The 25,762-nt window shown below is 37.1% G+C and overlaps 1 protein-coding gene across 1 annotated transcript in view; it reads right to left on the reverse strand.

The window, feature by feature from the left end:
* LOC129766199 (uncharacterized) overlaps positions 1-25,762 on the reverse strand; it is a 278,884-nt gene that overhangs the window by 196,501 nt on the left and 56,621 nt on the right. The window contains exon 2 of the mRNA XM_055766709.1: positions 6,840-7,147. Within this exon, the coding sequence (XP_055622684.1) occupies positions 6,840-6,924 (85 nt within the window). The 5' untranslated portion in view covers positions 6,925-7,147. The remainder of the gene's footprint in view (positions 1-6,839; positions 7,148-25,762) is intronic.

A 25,762-nucleotide genomic window follows, 5' to 3' on the forward strand; every position in this document is an offset into this window, starting at 1 on the left:
ACCTTCGAAACATTATATTTAGATAAAGTCAGAGTGTCACATAAGTGTGAAAAGGTTTGCTATCTGTTTTCAAAAAAAATGGTTTTTCAATTTCTCTCAGAATCGCGAATGTATGTGCGAATGTATGAAAATTGATTTAAACTCAAACTCGTACGGTGGTTGAAATTTAAAATCTATTTCGAAGCCGAATCCCTTCTTTAATATTGTAACCCTTGTTCATTGCTACTGTCTTTAGCCGTTGTTTTTTAGCCGTGTTTTTTTATGTATTCGAAAAAAAATATTCATCCATTCATTCCTTGAATAGTTTTTAAAACCGTTATTTTTAGAAATCTGTTGTTTCCTAACTTTCCTACCCAGATTGCTCCCATACTTACTACTGGGATTGATGTCGGGAGATTGTGGAGGAGTATCAATAGCTTTTGAACAATTGTAATGTAACAATTTACAAGCTTCATATGACTTGTGCTTTGGGTCATTGTCCTGATGAATCCTCGATTAAATCCCATTTTGTTGACAATTTGCTTCATATTTTCCTTAATGATGTTCAAGTAAACATTTTGATCCATTGGACCATCGATGGAAACCAACTAATCAATGCCTCTAGCAGACTTACATATAATTTCCAATAATAGCGAATATTTTCACTACTTGCTATGGATTTTGACGTAGGACAACGTCTTTGATTTCTATATAGGGGGGTCAATCTACGAAAAATGTAACGTTTATTAAGTGTTTTCAAATGCATATTACGCAAAATCATTCTTACGATATATATTCAATGATATATATTCGATATATATTACGATGCCACGGCGTGCTCAGCAATTGGGCTTGTCAAACACATCATTGTGGCGAATTTTGCATTTGGACTTGCACCTACATCCATATAAAGTCCAACTGGTACAAAAATTAGAGCGTGGTGACCATGGAATGCGTCGGGCATACGTCGATTGGGTGAACGAACAACAGCAGCAAAATTCGCATCAAATTTTCTTCAGCGATGAGGCACATTTCGAGCTCAGTGGCTATGTGAAAACTCAAAATTTCCGTATATGGGGCTCAGAAAATCCACACCTGATTGTTGAGAGGCCATTGCATCCACCAAAAGTCACTGTTTGGTGCGCATTATGGTCTGGTGGAGTCATCGGGCCGAATTTCTTTGAAAATGAGGACGGCGAGACGGTAACTGTGAATGGTGAGCGCTATGGCTGCATGTTAACCGATTTTTTTTTGCCACAAATTGAAGATATGGATACGGATGACATGTGGTTTCAGCAGGACGGCGCCACGTGCCACACAACACGACCGAACATGGCCATATTGCGGACGAAATTTGAGGGACGCATAATTTCGCGTTTTGGTGATGCCAATTGGCCGTCCAGATCATGCGATTTGAACCCGCTAGACTTTTTTTGTGGGGTTATGCGAAAGACCGTGTCTATGCAAATTCTCCGCAAACTTTTGAACATTTGAAAGACAACATTCGTGAAGTTATGACCGAGATACCGCCCCATATGTGCCGAAAAGTCATCGAAAATTACCTGTTCCGGATCAAGGTGTGCGAGGAAGACCTAGGTGGACATTTGAATGATGTTGTATTTCACACATAATGGCATAAACCAAACTTTAATTTGAAATAAAAGTTTCATCGAAATTCGAATTCTAAGTGTGTTTTATTTCAATTTACTTTCGGAATTTAAAGTTGGAAAACCTTGTATGATAGTTTGAGCAGTAGAACCAATACGACTTGATTGTGATAGTCTGCAAACGAACATTATTTCACCGAAAAAGCTACTGGTCCCGATGCCTTAGAATAAGACTAATAATAAGAATAAGACAATGGAAAGATATCACAATACCATAGCCTATCCATTCAAAATGAAGCAACTTCATGATTTCGTGTTTATTTTACCACAAAATAACACGAAATCCTAAGTATTTTCAACTTGTTTTTTTTGTTTCTTCCCCATAATCTTCATATTCAATGTAATCAATGACGATATTTTTTTTTGTTTGCCGATTCACATATACTTCATCTACCATTCCACTCTGTTGTGTGCCACGCTGATGTTCATTAATCATTCTCAGTAAGGCAGTTGAACTTCCTGCCAGAAGCTAATTTTCGTTTTATGTTCGTTACAAACCGCTTGACGGTTATGAGTACATAAAACAAATGGCCCTTTTCAGGGTTACTGTTTGGAGTTTCAAAAGAGTTAAACTAACAGATTTCTGAACAATAAGAATAATCACATTTAAAAAACAACGACTCTGAACAATCACAGTCCTATGTCAAACTTTCGTCCATGTCCCTAGGCTCAGACCCTTCTTCTTTTTTTTATTATGGTAACAATTTCCATTTTAGGGTGGTCCGAAAAATTCACTTTTTTCTCGTTTTTTTTCCAAACATGACTTTTTTCAAAAACTCATAACTTTTGAAGCACAGGACCGATTCCGATGATCAATATATCGAATTCAATGCAATTAAGCCTTCTTTGAAAAAATATTACATTTGCAAAAAATTGGGTTTTCTTTTCATAATTATTGATTGTATTTATTTTTTATAGTTTACATGGGGTAAAAATTGATTTTTCGGACCATCGGTTGATTTTGAAAAATCATAACTCACAAAAAAGGCAATGCATTTTTGGATATATTATATAAAACCCCAGCATCCAGCAAAATATAAAAAATATGGCGCTATTGGTCCCGAGACCATGTAAACCATAGAAAGTAAATACAATCAATAATAATGAAAACAAAATCCATTTTTCTGCTAGTGAATTATTTTTTCAAAGAAGTCTAGTTAACGATAAACGATGAATAATGGTTCGACACTCCTCTTCCTATGTAACTATGCAACACGTCCTATGTAATATCTGCCCACGTCGGAATCAAATGATCTTACGGAAGTTCTTTATATGCAAGTAGTGACATCGGAAAAACTTTCGACAAGTTCATAGAACTTTAAACGAACATAGACGGAAAATTTATGCTGATATCAGTTGGAATTGGTGCTTTCAACCCATCTGGCGTTAAGCTGAGAGGAACATAGACTGATATAGATTGATGTTGATTTGCACGTTTCCTTGGTTAAATGCAGCAGTTTCTGTCGTTACATTTCACTGCTTGCAAAAGGCCCTGGGATGCCCTTACGTGACGAGGAAACCACTCGGATTAATATCGTACTAATTTCGTTATATCGATTTTGGATTTTGTGAACTCAATATATTCTGCTTTGAGGGAATATCCGTCGACCGTTAGATTATTTCACACATCAGCTAACATTTCTGTTGTTTCGTTTCCAGTTGCTATCCTTCATGATAATGAGGAAGTATTGAACCTACTAACTCCCGGGAAAGAGGAGCCATCCGACGTTCAACGATTGAAAGCACTGCGTCCGGAGCATTTGTAGTAACGCGTATTGGATCCAGATTCAATCGAATAACATGATAAATCAAAAATATCTATGATCTTTTCAAAACGAGGGTTATCTCGAGATATCCTCGAATTCAGGCAGCTCGCTCGCCCTTTTGAAGTCGAGTCCAAGAGAAAATGCGTTCAAAAACCGGTGCCTTCCTGAACGAACTGCATCGTTGGACCACTGTATTAAACTGCTTCAGCATGACCAAGGTGCCCTAGCATCCTGCGATAACAGACGGAATAAGCAACCATGCCAAATCAAGATCTGTGTTTTTGGTCTGGAAAAATCTTTTTATTTTAGCTTTTTCTCCAAAGATTTGTATTGAGATTTGTAATAGGTTTGTAAATCCAATTTTTAAGGATAATTTTAGCATTGATAGCATTGATTGGCATATCAATTATTGATTAGACGATGTTGATGGTGTCCACGTAATGCCAGGAAGCATGGCACATAAAGTTAATATAAAGCTAATGCTTAGGATTTGGACAGGACAGGAATTTTTCATTCTGAACAAATTGATCGGGTATTTTGACGTAGGACTACGTCTTTCATTTCTATACTGGGATGTAAAATCAAAGTTTCGAAAACGAAAGCGTTACGCCGGAGACCGAGATTTTGAGCGTTAATAGCTCCTAAACAACTGAACGAAATGGTATGATAAACACTTCATTCGAAAGATAAAATGTCTACGCGTTCTATACTTGTTACTTCTTGATCCAAAAACTTGTTTCAATAGTCTTAAAATTGCTTTCAAAACAGGCTATTGAAATCACCAATCGGTATATAAGCGAGCGCCGCTCGGAAATCCACTCAGTTCTAATTGAACAGCTATTGGAGCATGTTGTCGCTGTTGTGGTGAAGCTCTTCGTTGATCATGAAAGCGCGGATGAACGGTGTCACCAAGAGCCTGTTTGTGCACCTTAGGCCAGACATGAATCCATCAAGAGGAGAGTGATGCCACAAACGGTTTCCCGGGAAGATCTCGAAGCAGCCGCTACACACACACACATACACGCGCGGAATTCTTTCCGTTTGGATGCCATTCAGCATCGAGAAAGATCCGGAAAATAATCTGCCAGTTCCTCTGGGAATTTAAAAATACATTCATGTGAAAGAGTTTATTCGAATGTTTTCTATCCTTGTAACACTGTGACCAAATATGTTTCAATCAAGTGCTATTAACAGGTGGTTATCGAGTTAGCATAAACCACTGGTGGGCTTCCAGTATCGAGGAAAATGTGGAAATATCTAATCGTTACTGAAAATAATCTGCCAGTTCCTCTGGAAATTTAAAAAACCATTCATGTGAAAGAGTTTATTTGAATGTTTTCTATCCATGTAACACTGTGACCAAATATTTTTCAATCAAGTGCCATTAACAGGTGGTTATCGAGTTAGCATAAACCACTAGTGGGCTTCCAGTATCGAGGAAAATGTGGAAATATCTAATCGTTACTGAAAATAATCTGCCAGTTCCTCTGGGAATTTAAAAATACATTCATGTGAAAGAGTTTATTTGAATGTTTTCCATCGTAAACCACGCCTTCTCTCGATTCAATCACGCACAAAAAGCATACTTAAGCGATATTCTGGTGGTGAGACGCATTCATTTCTTTATGTGGACACCGACTGGACAACATCGTTGCTGGACGAGCTGGACGGCGAGGGATCGAGTGCCTTTCTCAAGGCAAGAGGGTGGAGGTGGTAGCGCTGGAGTAGATTAGAGTTTTCAAAGGGCCTTTCTCAAGGCTAGAGACGAATGAACTGCAAAAGTTTAAAGTCTCTATAATACAATACCTTACCTTACCTGAGACGCATTCATTTTTCGTGAGGACATCGACAAGACAACATCGTTGCTGAGGATGCTGGACGGCGAAGGATCGAGATCTGCCCTGAAAGGCAAGCAGTTTGTTTGAAACTGTGAGGGAGCACAGAGAAGCCGATCCTTCAGGAGAAGAGAAGGTGACCATCGAAGCAGTCGCTACACACACACATACACGCACGGAATTCTTTCCGTTTGGATGCCATTCAGCATCGAGAAAGATCCGGAAAATAATCTGCCAGTTCCTCTGGGAATTTAAAAATACATTCATGTGAAAGAGTTCATTTGATAGTTTTCTATCCATGTAACACTGCGACCAAATACATTTGGTTTTGTGATTTTTCAATCAATCGCAATTAACAGGATAGCTTCTGAAGATTATTCTTCCCCACCAGTAGGATATTTTCGTATCCAATATTGGATGCATAAAACCTTGTACCTCCAACGTAACGCTCTCGTTTTCGAAGTCCCCCAAATATTAATTTATTCATTCATTCAGAATGGATTCAAATTCAACTTCAAACAAAGGATCACTGAATCAACGATAGTCCTACGTCACCATTGCGGTTATACCATAGATATAACCCACTTTCTGTTTTTTACTTAAATTTCTATTTTTCATCCAAACTTTAGTCGTCCAGCCATTTGATGGTTCAGCAGATGGTCCTAAAAGTTATTGTTTTGTTCTCGCCCAGTTCAGTTTCTATTTCGACATCGTCAACATCTACGTAGATATCTTCAGATGCTTTTCTAAATCTCAAAAGTCTGGTCGTAGAACATCAGATTTCATGTATTATTCTTGGCATATATCACTCAGGAAAGTAAGATAAAGTGTTCTGGTATCCGAATTAATCTGAGTGAGTTCGGATGCTTCAGTTTGCTATTCTACAATCAATGGCAAAACGTAGTTCAAAGAACAGTAAAATTGGTTTTCGATCGTAGCTGAATCTCTCTAGGCTATGTTTAACGACTGATTCCAGTAAGAGCGGGCGAAATCAGCATTTTCGATGGCTCAAGATTCAATATTTCCTGAACCGATTTAATCCATTATTTTCGCTTTGAGCTGTGCATTTTCAATTCATTTAAAAAAGAAACTTCCGAAGGAAATTATTTTTTTCGCGAATATGAGCGCAATTTACACAATATGAGTGCAATTTACATTCTCTGTGCTTCACCAAGAAAAAGATAAACGATAGAAGAAATTGTTCTTAAATTTAAAGCACTTTACAACAGTCAAACATGTATAGTAGGATGATGACATACTTGTCAGAATTGATCGTAAGTATTTAATTTATATTCTTGCTTGTTTCCAAGGAATTCATATGTGTCGCTTTGCTCAAGAGAGGCGTTTTATCCATTTCTCCATTTTATATAAACACCGAGTCAAAAGTTACTGCATCGCCATATGTACACAAAACCGCATAATATCGGCAAGCACCGTACCGAAAAGGGAAAACACTTGGAGATTATCAGTCCCTGCCGTCGCATATATGGCTCATATTTTCTACCCTGCACAGAGTATCGCCTTTTGATGGATATACATTTGCACCTACTTATCGAACTACCCAACAATGTGAAAAAACGAGGTAAACTTACCATTTGTCAACTGCAGCATTGCCAGCGCCATCCAACAACTCAGCAAGAATGTTGCACTGATTTCCATCGGTCCATGCGATCCCATCGTTGCGTGACTTCAGCCTATGCTTCTCTGTTCCGGTTTCTTCGATTGCTCTAGTTTATTCTGAAATATTTTTCCTCCCACTTCACTTACTGCAGGTGAGTGTTGTATTTGTATGCTGCTTATCGAACAATCACTCAATTCATCTTCTTTCGTATGGAGTTCGTCGTTTGTCGTTCACACACACCGGTTATGGACGAAATTGTTAGTTCCGATAGCGACGGTTCTGTGAATGAGAGAGAGAAGCCAAAAAGAAACATCAACATTTATGCTCAACCGCGTAGCCTTGGTTTGTATGAGCTTCTGCTCGTTTGGGCACTTCAAACTCTGAAGACCGAGGTGTGTGAGATAAGGTTCGAAAAATTAAGTCTTAACGCCGTAACACAAAACACGCGGTTTGCACTTTTGTTTATCTTCGCGGGGTCTCTCTTTGGAGCTGAACACAAAATTAATGTCTGTATTATTCATACACTAAATTAGCGCGCTTGGCCGAGACTTGGCTAACTCAGACGGGGTATTGTTTTGCTAATGTTGTTTTGCATTGTTGGCAGTTGTTTGCGGCTGTCAGACCAATTGAAGAAATCTTGAATGGAGAAAAATTAGCGTACTTTGTGTTTTTTTTTTTTGCTATTACTGTCTTGTTTTGTTTAGTTTAGCTTAGATAATACTGTTGCTATGAATAATTCGGTATCTTGGGATCGCTCATTCAATACTTTCACAACTACGCTCTGTTAGGGTCAGCGTTAACGTGACCTGGACTCGCCCAATCATCGAAGCAAGGCTAATTGTGCTAATTGCTAATTGTTATGGAATAGGAATTGTCCAGTGCTCTGGCGAAAGGAGTTTATTCAGCTAGTTAAGGAGATACCAGTTGCAACGGCCTGTTTTCATGAGAATGTTCAATTACAAAAGCTGTTATTTGTACTAAAAATACATCTATGAGTTCAACTACGAATCTGGAATCTAATTGTTGAATCTAAATCTGAAATCTGCAGATAATACTGTTGAGCAATTCAAAATGAAAATATTTTGAAATTTCGAATGAAGGTTTGTATTCCGTTTGGGTCGAGGGAAATAAAAGTTTTTCACAGAAATTGGGAATATTTTGACTCAAGTGTAACTTTTCAATAGGGCGTATCGGTTTTAGTAGGATAAATCATTGATCATTTATATCTCAAAAACTATGAGCCGTACCGAAATAGTGTCTTAGAAAAAGTTATAGAATATTGATGTTCAAACGAAAAAAAAATATAAACTCAGAAAAAAATAGTACTCTTTTTCTGTTTTCCGAATAAAAAAATTTAATTTGCAATATCTGAAATATGTATTTTATTATTTTAAAAAAAATTGTTCGAATTCAAAAAATAATTACAAGATGGTAAAACTATTCTTGACGAACTTCGTGAAGCATCTAATTTTTATGAATTAGAATTTTTGTATGTTAACAATCAATTTTAGCCACAAATTATTAATTCTGATCTGATTTAAAAAAAATGCTCATTATCAATTTTCTTCTAAATGCAGACATTCTCGAGATATTTAAAAAAGTATTTCTAATCGATTTACTTTTTTTTAGTAAACAGGGCCTCTTAATATGTTTGTCGTATTGTACCGCCATGTCCAATAAATAGAATTAATTTGCTTACAATTTCCAACAATTTCTCCATATATATGATTATGATAAAACTGAATATTTAGGAGTTACAATAAAAATCAAATCAAGAAAATTAATATGAATGATAACGATGTTAAAAAAAATTCTTCATATACGACCTTTTAACATGTTACACATGTTGCGCCAACAGAACACACACATTTTTCCTATTTTTATACTTCTTTCTTTTTATCTGCATTTGTTGTTTCAAAAATGTAACCAATTTAGAAATAAATACTTGCACAGCTATTATGTTTGTGCACCCGTGGCCGAGTGGTTAGCGTCTCACATTATCATGCCTGGTGTTCGGGTTCGATTCCCGTTCAGGCCGGGGGATTTTTTCATCAAAGAAATTTCCTTCGACTTGCACTGTGGTCACACGTATTCTAGAGCTTGGCCCTCGGAATACAAGGCGTGTTATTTGGCTTAAGAAATCTCAACTAAGTATTAATAAAAGACTCTAGTTAATGCATACGTTGAGACGGCAAAAGTTCCACAGGGAACGTTAACGCTATTCGAGAAGACAGCTATTATGTTATGACATAAACACAATGACACTATATGAATTACTACAAGGCTTAAATTTTCCGGAGAACCTGTTTCATCTCTATAATAAAGAACGAATAGATGGATTGTTGCTTGATAATTGTTCCTGTGATGACTTTGAACTTCATCTTCAAACCCAAAATAATAATTCTCGGAAATATCGCATATCACTACAACCTAATTTTTTTGCAAATTAGCTTTTATATTGTTAGGAAATGTGGACTGTTGTGATTTTTATTTAATCATGAGTAAGTAATTTTTCCAATTTTTCGCAAAAATACGATAGAAATTCTTCCACAGGTTCTACAAGAGTTCCTATGTCGCATATGTACTTCCAATTAAATCGCGTTCCTTAAGCTCCTCTAGAAACAATTTCTCAAACTCGTCCATTGTTGGGCAGCTTTTACATTCATGAAGGTATCAGTGATATGTTAAATAGTTTTTTTTCCATTTTTATTCCATATTTTTCCATATAGACTATGAAACATAAGGTTTACATTTTCATCGATTGTACATGAGTTACGAGTTTCTGATCTGCTCAACAATTTTCAATGCTTCGGACACATTGATGCAAGAAGCGAAATCGAATTTTGCAATTTGTTTTAATTTCCTAAAATCTGTCGAAAGTTTCTCGTAATTCCAATGCTATTATTTTTGAATGTGTTGACGCTTCCCATCTTTGAATCGACTGATATCATCGTCATTATAAAATTCCAAAACATGAACTTTAGCATATTCACTTAAACTTGGTCTTTTTCATTACCAGGTTTTTGGCTTGAATTGTCTTGTATTTATTAACGACGAATTCTTCTTCCATTTTTTGCACGGACCAAGACTCAGGCAAAATCGCAAAAATTCTAACTTCATCTGACCTTGTTGCCTCTGTGTGGACAAATTTCTCTTTGAGCTGATTGATAATCGCAACTCTTTTTGACTTTTGTTATAGTTCGACTCTTCGTCTTCTTCATGTGAAAAGTAAAATAGATTTCTTTAAATACTTTTAGAAATTTGCACTTGCAGAAATTAAATTTGTTTTTGCCCACTGATCATTCACCAAGAGCTGAGGAATATACCGCACATGGCATGGATTTCCATTCTATCCAGGATTCCTCGAGTCGAAAAAGACGCACCACGCTAAAAATGGGGTACAAACTAGGGGGTGTTGCTCATTAATGGTCTGCTGCATCCCAATAGCAAGTATCCTGTGTCGGGCGCACGTAAAGAGCATTGCAGACTGCAACATCCCAATTATGAGAACACTTGTAATACTAACCTCGAGCCAACCGCGAGTAATCTGACTCTTCTTCCGCAAAATCGAAAGAAGTACGATAAGTTTCTGCTAAACAAGAAGCAAACCGAACCAATCTTAAAGGAAAACAAAAAACAAAAAATCAAATATATTTTTGAAGCATAAGAAAAATTATAACCCCCTACCAAAAAAATAAAACTCAATAGAATTAAAGCTAATTTTACATCATTAGAAATAGTTTGTGCCACAGCTCGTAAACTCCCTAATAAAGCATAATTAGAATTAGAAGATCACCCAGCAATTATAACTGTATAAACGCTTAATTAAGTAATACAAAAAAATAACTCCCAAAATTTAAACAATACATTTTAATTAAATAAGGAATACATAATCAAATTAATAAAGACAAAAATAAAGAAAAAAAACAAGAGAAAAATATTAAACCAAATGATTTGTTGACATAGGATATGTTGGTATTTAAGTAAATAACTTAACTGAATCTCTAAAAGGCTGTAATAACTCAACAAACGCAACTTTATTAGGCCCCTTACGAATTTGAATATATCCTAAAACATTTCGATCTAATAATGTTAAAGAAGCTACACTAACTAAAATACAAATAATCAATAATAAACTACCAATTAAACCCAATAAATAATCATTAAAATACAGTACTGTTTAACATAATAAAATATTACATAATAAATTCTAAATTTATTACACTAATCTGCCAAAATAGTAATTAAAATATTATTGTTAATAATTTTAATACAATTAACATTTTTTATATAAGGTCCTATCGTACTATAATATAATATTATTAATTAAAGCTAGAAACCAACCTGGATAAAACCAGTTTGAACTCTACTCAAAACTCAAAAACAAAAAATAATGCCTCTCTGATAATGGATATGTTCTCTAAAAAAACTCAGCTTTCAACAAAAAATATAAAAATACATAGTGCAAAGCCAAAGCCATATAAACAGTAAAAAAAATAAATTCAATCAAAAATTACAGAAACAAAATCCAAATTTTTGGCTTTATTATAATTTTTTGAAAAAAGTCATTTAAAAAAAATGAGAAAAAGTAGATTTTTCGGACCACCCTAAAATGAAAATGGGCACCTTATTAAGAAAAATATGGGTCTAATATTTTACGATATAGAACAAAACTACCACTTTTCGCGAAAAGTTGAGAATCAAATGTTTTGCAACGTAGTTCCTAAACATATATTTTTACCATGATGAGATATTTGTAAAAATTGTTGGAAATTACAAGCAAATTCATAAAATTTCATGAACAACGACGGTATAAAACGACAAACATATTTTTCAAAAATTCCATGTTTTGAAAATTCTTCCAAAATCGATGTTCCACAAAGTTCGTCAAAACTAGTTTTACCATCTTGGAATTGTTTTTTCCACATATCTTCTGTTTTATATAGAAAAAAGTTTTAAAGAAATGAAAAACATGCAAATACATATTTTAGATATTCCAAATAATTTTTTTGTTTTGTTTGTTAAGAAAAGAGTATTATTTTTTTCTCAGTGTATATTTTTTCCCATCAATACTTTATAACTAAGAGACAATTTCGGTACGACTCATAGTTTTTGAGACATAAATTATCAAAGATTACTCTTACTAAAATCGATACGCCCTATTTGAAAATTACACTTGAGTCAAAATATTCCCAATTTCTGTGGAAAACTCACATTTCCTTGAATACAAACCTTCATTCTAGTCAAAAATACAAAAAAAACTTTTGGAATTACTCTGTTTTGTTTCGTTTCAGTAATCAGTCGTTGAACCGAAGCGATGCAACTAGAGCGAAAACCTGCACTGTTTAGTGTTGTGCAATAAAATTTTAATGTTTCTTTTATATGTTTCGCTTGGACCTCAAGTCCAATGACAATTTGTAGGGACGGTTTAATTGCGGTATAATTTTTAACTATCTATCAAAACAACTCATTCGCCGTGATAAGCTAGATGCATAATACATCGTGATTTTTTTTTATTAAACCAACAAAATGTAAATGATAAGTTGTCTGCTTTATGGTCACACTTAGGTTCCTTGAACGCGCTGAAAGTTATGCTCCAGGCGTCGAGCGTCGTTTTCCGCTCGCGCACCAACTTCCTGTCGTGCGACCGCCCCAAGTCAGTAATTACATCGTTTTCTTTCTGTCTCGCGCAGATTTTATGACATTTCGGTGCAATTTAAAATAGGTGTTCTCAAACGCAAACAAACAAACAAACATAACCGGAGAGACGCTGTCCGGTTGGTTAGTTGTAAAAAAGTGTAAATCATCGCCCCGCGCGCTCACTAACTGCTGCGAACTTACTTTTATGGCTGTGAAACAATGACAAACTGGACGATCCGTGGCACAACGCCGGCTTTTATTTCCGGAATGTCCGGGGCTTTTACGATCGCCACACATTTTGGCGACTCTGATCATAAAAGAAGCGATGTGGTGAGGTGAGTGACAATAATTTCATCCGCTCCAAACCGCTTCATCGAGGGGCCAGTGCTGCTTGTTTGTATCATACTACTTGCGCCTAAGTGCTTTCTCACCGCCGAAGGCAACGCCACATTTTGTGATTATGTTGAATTCGTTAATTTATTGGCAATAAAAAGTAGAAGAGAAAAAAAAACGTTTTCCCCTTCCTCCAGCGGAGGTGTGCCGAAATTGAATAATCTTCGTTAAACTTTTAACGAGATTTCGCTCAATTTTTGTGCGATGTTCGGAGGTAGCTTGAAGAAAAAAAGGAGCAATATCGACCTCCTAACTTCAGCACCCAATTAGGGACCCCAATCCGAGGCAGAGGCAGAAATCTCCATCAAATATTTTGGCCACATCTGGCATCGCACTTCTTCCACACCTAAGTGCGGTAAAACAGCAACGTTAGCCATAATAGATGAAATTGTGACCGCTGTCAACCCTTTTCAATAATTCTGCATCCCATTCGGAGCGAGATGAAGAGAACAGTTGGAATCCTTTCCTGAATCGCCGCCACTTCGGAAGGAATGGTTCAGGTTTCTGTCTATCATCAAAGTTCCGGTTGATGGGTTAATAACAGGCCGATTGCTTCGGGTGGGATTGATTAAGAAATCGGCAAACCCATGAAGGTTGAGCCCGCAGATGATGGCGTAGAGATTCCGTGCGTTGATTCTCTCAGCTGTCGGTCGGTTGGATGCAAAAGTATCCGTTTTCACACGAGTGAAGACGTGGCGGCTGCCATGTGGTATGGGTTGAAGGTGATGAAAGTGTTCGGAACAATGGTTGCATTGTCTGAGAATTGGAAAATCCTCGGTTTGAAATCAAAAGACTTCAATATGCTCAACTATGTGGACTTGGATATTTACTGACAAGTTCATTTGGGCTTTTTGTCAGTAGATGTCGAACCTAGTTTTCGATTCCTGTTAACGAACCGCTTAAAAATTACCGGTAACAGGGAGTAACCGGAAGTAATCATTTGCCATTTCAAAACAAAACGCATAAAATTTCAAAAATGTGTATGCAATTGGTATCTGCACCCAAACTAGCGTTGGCAGAAAACATGCCATCTTTGGCAGAAAAGATGCCATCTTTGGCAGAAAAGATGCCATCTTTGGCAGAAAAGATGCCATCTTTGGCAGAAAAGATGCCATCTTTGGCAGAAAAGATGCCATTTCCTGGTCATGAGAGACAAGGGCGCAAAAAAGAGCTATTTTGAAGCTTAAAATGGTTTGTATGTATGCGTGCAGACATCTCTTTCTGTTTTCTTTTCTCTTTTCATTTGGGATTGTGCAAAAAAAAAGTCCATACGACGTCAATGGGGATCGAACCAAGGCCGGCTGGAATGCGAAGTTACTTTACACGACCACGCTATCCATATAGCTGCCAGCGCTATTATAAAGGAACGTGATAATATTACACCTCATCATAAAATGAAGTTGGAAGGTGTTTTCTAAACCGATAAAGAAAAACATGAACGAGAAAATATCTTTCTCTGTCTGGGCCGTGTATTGGGCAAATATACGAAAAGCTTTCATCTAAATGTGTCTCCAAATGATATACATGTATTGGGGAGTAGAACATTTTATGTAATAAATCGGGATGTCAGAAAATGTGCTAAAAATTAACTTTGGGTGTGCCATTTACATTTTTAACACAATTCCTTGCAGTGACTGAAGTGGTTCATCCGAAAAATCAATTTTTTGAAGACCCGCTCTTTATTTCTTCTTCAAGGTGCATCATCCTTCATAAGGGTTGTCTGATAACAGACTTTTTCCCAATTTTATCTAAATACAATTTTATTTGAAGAAAGTCTACTTCTATCGTTCCTTTATTGCGGTACAAGATTTAGAGCGTTAACACCTGTTTTTAAAACATGATTTTTTTTTATCTTTGCTACTTATTGAGCCAAAAACTTGCTTCGATGGCCCAAAAATGGCTTTGGATTTCAATCTATAGAAATCACAAAAATAATTAAATATTGACCTACCTACAATCACAGTCATAAGTGGTCAGCGGTTGATGCATATCGTCGGTTGGCAGCAAAAGTACTACAAATATGCTGCTCTCCCTGGCCAACCCGAGTTTCTATTTTGCTGCCGTGTTTCAATTAACATACAAAATGTTTCATTTCAAGAAGAGTACTCAGAATATGTACGAAACAAGCATAGTACAGAGCTTGCACATGACGTTTTCTTATCGTTAGGTGGAGAGTATTTGAGTATATTTGAATCACATGCATGCATGGATGATTTTCGAAAAGAATTCCGGGTCCAGCACAACATTCAGCCTCAGGTGGTATACTGCTTCGAGAACTAACACCACAACCGTTGGCAGCAAGGCACGTTCTTCCTCGCGAGTTCCCTACATTTTCCGGCTGACTGATCAGTATCAACAAGCACACTACCGTGATACGCCTTCAACGGTGTCTAAAGGATGCTGCTGGGGATTCAATGCGGAGCACATTGATCATACCAGCTTGGTTATCCAGGATGCGTCGAGAATGCGTTATGGCCGAGCGGAACTACGAGTCGAATCTCTTATCGATAAACTAAGTCAGGTCCTTGGCCGCGGTCTGTCCGAATGGAAATTCTCATAGAGTGATAGATGAAGGAATCGACAGCAGCGGTCCTTCCGAACCATCAAGCAAATTCGACCTTGCTGAAGGACTTAGTCACTAAGTTTCCGGATGATTTCAAAATGCGATGAGGTCATCATCGCAGACACCAAGGTATTGTGAATTTGAGAACGTTCGTCTATTTCATGGAGGAGATTGTACGCGATGCTCGTAGTGTCGCATCGGTGCAGATTCACTACTAGTTTAGATCATTCGAAAATGGAACTAGTACATTCCGGTCGAGGGTTTCAAAGAAAAAGTTGATGCCAAATGTCTTATAATTGCATGATTTACAGAATTACAGTTATTTTCTAAAAAAAAAATTTTGTCAAAAATCGATTGGATGAAAAAACGATCAAGCGCTTTTTTTTTACAAAAAATTCCCGACATTTTGCATCAAAAAATTTTTTTTGAAAATCCCGATCGGAATGTACTAGGTGCCTGTCAGTCGCTTCGCTTCGCCTAGCACTATTTCGGCATTCACCGGCAACATGCATTGACTTAACTAGAAATGAATTAACGAGCGTGTAAGAGCGAGGATGACTGATGGACTATTCCAGTCAATGATTATTCTAATTGACGTGACTAGTGAATACAAATCTGCCTCATTCAACTGACTTCAATCCACATTTCTACTTCCCCGTGACACGAATTTCTACCCACGTACACAATTTTATTTTTACGTCCATATAAAGTGAAACGAATACTTGATTTGTGGTGCAAAAAAAGTAGTTACACCATTAATGGACAGTTTATTGTCTACCACCGTGAACTCAAACCAACGAACTTAGCCAGCTATCAGGTATGCTATAAAGGTTCTCGCGTTAGTATTAGTAAATAGCGGGCAAAATAGCGCATACACACTGCACGCTTTTTTTTACGTGTAAGTAATTTTCGTGTACGATACCAAAAAATCTAGCTCAACTGTAGTGTATGTCAAACCACATTGAACTCAAACATCGATACATGCATACATCCAGAAAATAGGTAACGAAAAAAAAACTACCAAATCTTGTAAACATGTAAACATAGTAGAATCTTGTAAACATGTAAACATTAGTAGAATGTACATATTTTCTGTAAATATTACCAACTGTATGTAAAATAAAGTGACCAGATGGTCAGAGGTCTAACGCGGGACACAAAAAACAAAATGCTATGTATATACGATATGTGAACATAAACCATAGTTTAACGAGTCTAAACTGATCAGTATTATTTCTTTCTGAGTATCGGCACTCAGTTGTCATTTTTCGGTGGTTTAGATTTTGTTTACGCTCGAAAATCACTCGTTCAATCAGAGCATTTACGCCCGGCAAGCACGATTCAAATTCAAACATTTTTCTTCAAATGACCGAATCGAATGCTCGAAAATTCCAATTCATTTTTCATCGTTTTTGGTGTTAACGTATGCATGAAAAAATGGACTAATTTCGGATGGCGATGAAAGATAATTTATAGGAACAAATTTTCTTTAAATCTTACGTTTATTAAGTCTACAACAAAAAGGATTCGAGGCTGTTGATTCACAGCAGCAACACTGTCAAGCAACTTGATGATTTTTCCATACTGCAAGCTCCACCCCAAAGCGAAGGAGTTGGACATCCTGAAGCACTTTGTGTCCGCCAGATGTAGCCGATCTGGTATTTACAATATAATTTCTTTGCCGCTCCTTGAAACGGGTGATCGAAGCAACCGACCAAACGGTGGAGAAGTATCTGGCCAAAATGAACATTTTTATGCGGAAGCGTCAGACGAGACCGGCCATATCTGAGCAGCAGGCAATCACCCAGAAGGAGTAGCTTGAAGTGCTGGTGAAAAACTTCTTTCCGGCGAAAGAAGTGAAAAACTTCTTTTCGTACTCATGATGAAAGACGAGACGTACTTGATGCTAGAATTCAACGAATGGCAGGGGACCGGGTACTTTACGTTCCCCAGGAAAGCGATGACGTCGAATATATCATTCACATCAAGTTCTCGAAGAAGGTCTTTCTCTGACAGACGTGAAGGGAATGTCCATGGCGCTCTACTTTCGAGTCATATGGTGAACGGAGAGATATATAGTACGAAGTGCTTGCCGGAGTTGGGAAGGTGATGTGGTCTTTATGCCGAACCTGGGATCAGCCCATTATGCCAAAAGATCACTGGTTCATCCATTTAAGAAAATCAACATGATCAAATTGTGATATTGAAATATATTTGCTTTTGCCAAATGCGGGACGTTTCGCGGGACGGAATCTTACGCGGGACATTTTGTTGAAATGCGGGACTGTCCCGCGTAACGCGGGACGTCTGGTCAGTTTAATGTAAAATGAATGTCAGATGTAAAACACTACCAACGATTGGTACATTTTACTACATGCTATCGGTAACTTTGACAATTGTCATAACTGGCACCCGCGAATTAACCTAATCGCCGAGCTGATAATTGAGTTGAACGGCACTACCTTTCCATCTTCATTTCTTCACAGAAGACGGTCGAATTAACCCAGATTCAGGACAGGTAAGTACTATTCATGAAAATCAATTCAATTGATGTTCTTTAATCAACATTTATACATATTGGACAGCCAAGCAATGATCCGTGCTCGTCTGCTGCGGAAGAATGCGAAGACATTACTTCAACAATAAGGAGCCCTTTTTTTCCTAGGAGTGAACATACGTGATACATGAGAGAGAAAGAAAAGAATTAATTTTGAGGGGAGTCACTTCAAAATGCAATGAAATCCATTTGACAGGGAAGAATGAAATGGGATAGTCGAGTCGTAGAGGGAGATAGCGACTAAACGCCCGACTGACTTTTGAGTCATGTTGACGGAGAAACTGCGTGAAGAAGCCAAAAGTCATTTCCGATTGCCAAGGGGAATTTCTTCCTACTGCGCGGACTATCCTCAGTTGAATATGACTATGCCGAGCCCTGCCAGTAAATGAGATCCGATTGAGCTAATATTTTGCATTGGGTATATTATCGTACAAAACAACATTTCACAGCATGTTGTTCCGAATGAAAAATCGTGATAACTATTTTTTTCTGAGGTTTTTTCACATGACATATCCAAAAAACCAGAGTGGCGTTATTTTTTGTTCTTGAGTTACGATTTTTCAAAATTAATCGATGGACCCTTTTTTCCACTACAACAATTCGTAACTTGTGAACTACTGGATCGATTCAGATGATCGACATACCAAACTAAGGCCAATGAGCTATTCTTGTTTAAGAAAATATCACACTTGGGAATTAAATAGAATTTTATTTTCGTAATTATTGGTTGTAAATGTGATACATAAGAGAAAGAGAGAGAGAGAGAGAGAGAGAGAGAGAGAGAGAAAGAAACGTTTTGGGACCAAAGGCACCATATTTATTATATTTTTTCTTCAAAGCTGAGATTTTTTCACATAACATATCCGAATTTCAGAGAGGTATGAATTATGAGTTATGATTTTTCAAAGTTAACATGTTTTCAGTTTTCTTTCAATATTCCTATGTGACTATACTACATCAACCAACTCATTGGCTTCAAATTGATATATTGATGAATCGGTCCAGTATAGTCTTTTGAAAAAAGTGATTTTTTAAAAACAGGGGAAAAATTATTTTTTGTACCATCGGTTAACTTTGAAACTCATAACTTAAAAACAAAAAATAACACCTTCCTGAATTTTGGATAAGTCATGTAAAAATTCATCAGCTTTCAAGAAAAAACATAAAGATATATCGTACCCTTGGTCCTGAAATCATGAAAACTATAAAAAACAAATACAATCAATAAAGACAAAATCAGCTTATTAGTTTTAAATTGATATGTCGATTGATATGTTCGGACCACCCTAATTTTCATTTTATCGCACCCTATTGAAAAAATAAAAAATACGGGTCTAATGTTTTGGAAAAAGGAACAAAACTACCACTTTTTACGAAAATCTGAGAACCACTATATCGGTTTGGCATGGAATGGCTGTATACACGAATATATTCTCTTTTTCAGTTTATTATGTCTTGCTTCATTATTTTATGCCCTTGCGGTTTTGTTATGTTTGAAGATGTATTTCAAAAAATGGGATTAGAAATATTCTTTATAGGGACGCTGGTAGTTGTGTCCTCTGAAATCCTCAAAATGGAAATCAAACGTAATATCGAATAATTTGTTCAATGCATTGAGGAAACCAATTGCATCGTATGGACAGCTATTGTATTGATCGTAATTGTGCATCGACCATCTTCTGTTGATTTCACGAAACCATCGGCCCTTTTCAGGGCCACCATTCTACTAAAGAATTAATTCTAAAACTTCAAGACATCCTAAAATAATATCCAAAATGATAAACAAGCGATATGCATTACATAAACATTTCTTCTACAGCAGAAAAATGCATTTTCGTGTGCTGATGGGTGAAATGAACAGATACGAGCACTTTTTTTCAAAATCCTTAGAATGTTTATATGTATGGGAACAGACATCTCTTTCTCTCATACTGAACGATTGGGATTATACTGCTTTACACGACTACGCTATCCACATAGCCACTGGTACTGGTATCGGTACCGGTAATATTACTCCACATTATAAAATGAAGTTGGTCTTTCTCGGCCTGGGTTGTGTATGTGGCAAAGTATGCGAGAAGCTTTAATGCGTGCTTATTTGCAATGTGGCTCTTGTTTTGCTCGCTCATATTGCTCTCATTTTGCTATACCATATATAATATATTATACAAATGATGTACCAGTGTGGGGAATAGCACACTATCTGTTATTTTTAAAATCATTGATTGAAATCTCCTATAAATATATGGATTTTTGATTCTGGTGAAAAGGAAGATCAAAATTTTTTAACAACTTCAAATAATTTCTCACAACAACTTATTTGAGCATGATCAGGTGGGAAGTAAACAAATGCAAATATGGTCGGTGTTAAGTCAGCGGGGACCAAGTCGCAGAATTGAAAATTTCGAGTTATTGATTACATTTGGGTAAGTATTATGTAAGCTACACACCACATTTATAAGATTTGAAAAATCACGCATACAGCAGAAAAAAGGGATCGAAATAGCTATGATTGATCAACGAAAACCCCTCATAGTATGGAGTTAGAGTGGACCATGTACCATTTACCAGGGCTCTGCATAGTCATAGTCAACTGAGGAGAGTCAGCTGACTATCTGACTGACTATATCCGTATTCAGTTGGTAATGACTTTTGGCTTCTTCACGCAGTTTCTCCGCCAAAACGACTAAAGAGTCAGTCGGGCGTTTAGTCGCGATCTCCCTCTACCGACTCGACTATATAATTTCATTGTTCCCAGTCAAATTGTCCTCATTGCATTATGAAGTGGCTTCCCCCAAAATGAATTCGTTCCTCTTTTTCTCTCTCTCATGTACGTGTGCACGCACCGATGTTTGAGTTCAACGTGGTTTGACATACGCTACAAGTGAGCTAGATTCTTTTGTATCGTACACGAACATTACTCACACGTATAAAATAGCGTTCATTATGTGTGCGCTATTTTGCCCGCTATTTACTAATACTTTATAGCACACTTGATAAATGTTCGTTGGTTTGAGTTCACGATGGGTAAACAATAAACCGTCCATTGATGGGGTAACTTCTTTTATGCATCAGAAATCATGTTTTCGCTCCACTTTATATGGTAAGTAAGTAAAAATAAGATTGCGTAAGCGAGTATAAAATTGGTATCAGGGGAAAATGGAAGTGTGGATTGGAGTCAGTCGAATGAAGAGGAAGATTTGTATTCATTAGTCGGGTCAGTTAAAATAACCACTGACTGGACAAGTTCACCAGTCATCTTCGCTAGGCAACGCTAGTCAATTAATTTTCTAGTCAAGTCATTTTTTGTTGGCGGCGACTGCCGAAGCAGCTCTAGTCAAAGCGAAGAGTAGAGTCGATTTTCATTTTTCACCTTCGAAGATTTCGGGCCCTGCATGCGACAATCGTTTGTATATTGAATGTACACAATTTCTAAGCGACGAATTCAAACCAACAAAACTTTTTATGGAAGCTAATAGGTACCTTGTTGAAATGATCTTGAACCCGTTAGTGTAAAATGTGCATATTCTGAGTATGTTAAAAAATAAACTTGGTCCACTCTGACTGAACGGGTCAGTGAAAAACGCTGGTCTTCGGTGTGGATGATCGCAAAATGTGCTATTTCAGAGTGCGGTTTAGAATCTAGCGATGACAATGAATTTGAATTTGACGATTCTATCAATAAATACTGCCTAAGATGATTGAAAATGGGAAGTATGTGCTTAATAATGCAAGCCGTGCAATCATATTCATGCTTGTAGTAGATGGCAGAGACTGTTATACTGAACGCAACCAAATGTTTACGCAGTGCTTCTCACTCTTATTTTTTATAACAGAATGGCACACTTTGACACACAACTGTTATTTGATTTAGAAATATGTCGAAATTGTTCAGTCTTAGTGAACCAAATCTAAAAAAAAAATTTTCATTTTTTTCACATTTATTTCATTCAGTCAGAGTGGACTATGTACGTATCTCAAAGCCAAATAACTGCCTTTTTTGGCATGATACTAGATATTTTTTACAATTATCATACGTCAAAGTGTTGTCAGAGAGTAGCTAACATTTCTGAGAACAATATTGAACGAAAAAATTAAATGCTTTGGAAATTGCAGAGCACTGAACTTTAAGCTTGTTTTTCTCGAAATCATAAAAATGTCACATGGTCCGGTCTGACTTACCACCGACCATATATGTAACGGGTTTTCCAACTTTAAATTCCGAAAGTAAATTGAAATAAAACACACTTAGAATTCGAATTTCGATGAAACTTTTATTTCAAATTAAAGTTTGGTTTATGCCATTATGTGTGAAATACAACATCATTCAAATGTCCATCTAGGGCTTCCTCGCACACCTTGATCTATATGTGGAGAGTTGGAATAGACACGGTATTTCGCATAACCCCACAAAAAAGTTTAGCGGGTTCAAATCGCATGATCTGGACGGCCAATTGGCATCACCAAAACGCGAAATTATGCGTCCCTCAAATTTCGTTCGCAATATGGCCATGTTCGGTCGTGTTGTGTGGCACGTGGCGCCATCCTGCTGAAACCACATGTCATCCGTATCCATATCTTCAATTTGTGGCAAAAAAAAATCGGTTAACATGCGGCCATAGCGCTCACCATTCACAGTTACCGTCTCGCCGTCCTCATTTTCAAAGAAATACGGCCCGATGACTCCACCAGACCATAATGCGCACCAAACAGTGACTTTTGCCGGATGCAATGGCCTCTCAACAATCACGTGTGGATTTTCTGAGCCCCATATACGGAAATTTTGGGTGTTCACATAGCCACCGAACTCGAAATGTGCCTCATCGCTGAAGAAAATTTGATGCGAAAATTCAGCATTTTGCTGCTGTTGTTCGTTCACCCAATCGACGTATGCCCGACGCGTTCCATGGTCACCACGCTCTAATTTTTGTACCAGTTGGACTTTATATGGTGCAAGTCCAAATGCAAAATTCGCCACAATGATGTGTTTGACAAGCCCAATTGCAGAGCACGCCGTGGAATCGAAACATTCGGGTTATCCTCCACACTGGCAGCAACAGCAGCAATATTTTCGGCCGAACGCACATTACGATGATGCACAGGTTTCACAATATCCGCTACGGATCCAGTTTGTTCGAATTTACGCACTACATTAGCGATTGTGTGCTCTGTAGGCCGTTCATGACGACCAAAATCCGTCCGTAATGCTCGAAAAACATTTGCCGGGTTTTCATCATTTTTATAGTATAATTTAACAAAATTAACACGTTGTGCGATGCTAAAACGATCCATATTGTAAAATGGCAGACATTCAACTAACGATATGACGCTTTGGTTGACAACTATGTCAAACGGTTGTCAGCGCAGGGCTGTATACTTTCGGAAGCCCGAAATGGAAAACCCTGTACAATATATCGCAAAATTGAGTGTACAAATGCTACTTGACGATACTTTCCATTTATTTGGTATAACATATTTTGAATACATTGATTCTTTTGATGCGTATTTAACCAGCTGTACGTGTAATATAATTCCGAGAAAAGTTTTCTGCTAATTGTTCATTCCTAAAAATTGAAAACAATATCTATTCTAGGCATCGCAAAATTGAGTGTACACCTGTACACCTTTCTCCGAACAAATTAGTCTTGTAAGTAAGTTTTTTTGCAAATTAGCGTACTTTTTTTCATCAATGATTGGTGTCAACACTTACTATTGCTTGGGAAGTGTTGGTTTTTGTTTTAGTTGATGTTTGATTTTTTTTATCAAAATTGCAAGTTAGAGGAAAGAAATACATATTGTTACACTTACAATGATAATAAGTATGAATTGTCGTGGAAAGACATTGCAGTAAATAGCACCTGCTGTCGGAAGAACCCATTCTACAGTACAGAAAATCATAAACAAGTGGAAATACGAAGGAACAAAGGAAAATATTCCGGTAGAGAACGCAAACGGGCCCTATCTTCTGATGATGAACTGGTAATTGTTCGAACATTACGAAAGAATCCTAAAACAAACATTCCTAAATTGACTACAGAAGTAGCCGGCATCATTGGAAGACCTGTCTACGCAGACACTGTTCGGAGAGCAGCATACAGGAACAACATGAGAGGTCGTGTTGGTCGTGAAAAGTATTGCATCTCAAAGGTGAATATGACAAAAAACGACAGTTTGTTAAAGCATATGTAAACAGACCTAAGGAGTTTTGGAACAAGGTCTTTTATACGGATGAGCTGAAAACCAATATCGAATGGAAGACAAATGGCGTGGAGGAAACTAGGATCGGTGCTTCAGACTCAGCATTTGGTTATCACAGTAAAACACGGTACATTGGCGGCTTCTGGAACTGGAACCATGGTGTTTATTGATTCTGCAATAGACAAGATGGCTTATTGGATCTACCTACGTAACCTGCAATCTCCCGTTCTTAAATTCGGTCTCCCTCGTGATTACTACTTTCACCAGAATAATGACCAGAAGCAAACTGACTTCGTGGTGCTGGAAAGCCTGCTCTATTATGTCCCAATCAACTAAAAACACCTCCGAAATCACCGAACTTGAACACGATTGAGTATATATGGTTGGGAAATCAAGAACCATCCAACCATCAAAATCCAGAGAACGAAGTGGAACTCAAAACGACGGTTACAAAGATCTGGAAGTCTACAGTGACCATAAATCTCGCCTCTGCGCTTGCAGGAAATGCTGGACGCCAAAAAGGGGCTATACCAAATACTAGAGGAATTAATTTTTGTTATCTGTTAACATTTCTGAACTGATTTTAATTTTCTTTTTAAGAAAAGGTTGAACTGTACACTCAATTTTGTCATGTCTTAATCGGAGATTTTTTGTTTGTATCTCAAATATGAAGTAGAAATGTGACCATTTTAATTTTTTCTTATCACTACATGAGAGCAAAATGGCTCGATTTTACGATGAATATAAGTCGCATTTAATTTATTTACTCAATTGAAAAACTCAACAATAAAAAACCAGCACGAGTTGTATACTCAATTTTGCGATTGACTGTATCTCTCCCGCAATAAGTGCTTTCTGTAGGTGAAATGCTCAAACTCGTCGAATTCTGTTGTTGGAATATTTTTTTTTATCCCACTTATTTATTAGGCTCATTAGCATTTAGCTGTAACAGAGCCGGGTTTAATCGTGTACATGTACATATGTTTAAGTTTCTATAAATTGTGAATTACACAGTAGTTAGTAGTAGCCATTTAGGCGTTAAGTTTTCTGTTCCATTACATTATGGTAAATTACACAGTAGTAGCCATTTAGGCGTAAGGGTATTCTTTCTGTTCTTCCATTGTTCAGCAGACCGGACAGCGGAGACAGTTGATATTGATCATTGTTGAGTTATTTATAGAACAGCAGCCCGATATTTCTTGCAGAGCACAGCAGTTGTATGGATGAATCGATCTTTGTTCCACCGTGGATCGATTTCCATCGCTGATGATGGTTGCGTGGACGTAGTTATTCTATAACAACACAAAGATGGTCAATTGAGAATTGTTGGAATATGTTCTGAATTTATTAATGAATTAATAGCAATGAGCACGCCGCCTCCTGATTTTTTAAGGGATTTTTGAAGATAACAGTCATTTCTGAAGACATGAAAACAATTTCCGAATACTTCCTCGTTTTTAACACTTTCATCTCAACTTGTCTCTGTTGCCAGAATTACCGCGAAAGAAGAGTTCTAGAAAAATTAAATTATGTTTAAGTAAAT

The sequence above is a fragment of the Toxorhynchites rutilus genome, chromosome 2, assembly GCF_029784135.1.
Source record: "Toxorhynchites rutilus septentrionalis strain SRP chromosome 2, ASM2978413v1, whole genome shotgun sequence".
NCBI lineage: Eukaryota > Metazoa > Arthropoda > Insecta > Diptera > Culicidae > Toxorhynchites > Toxorhynchites rutilus.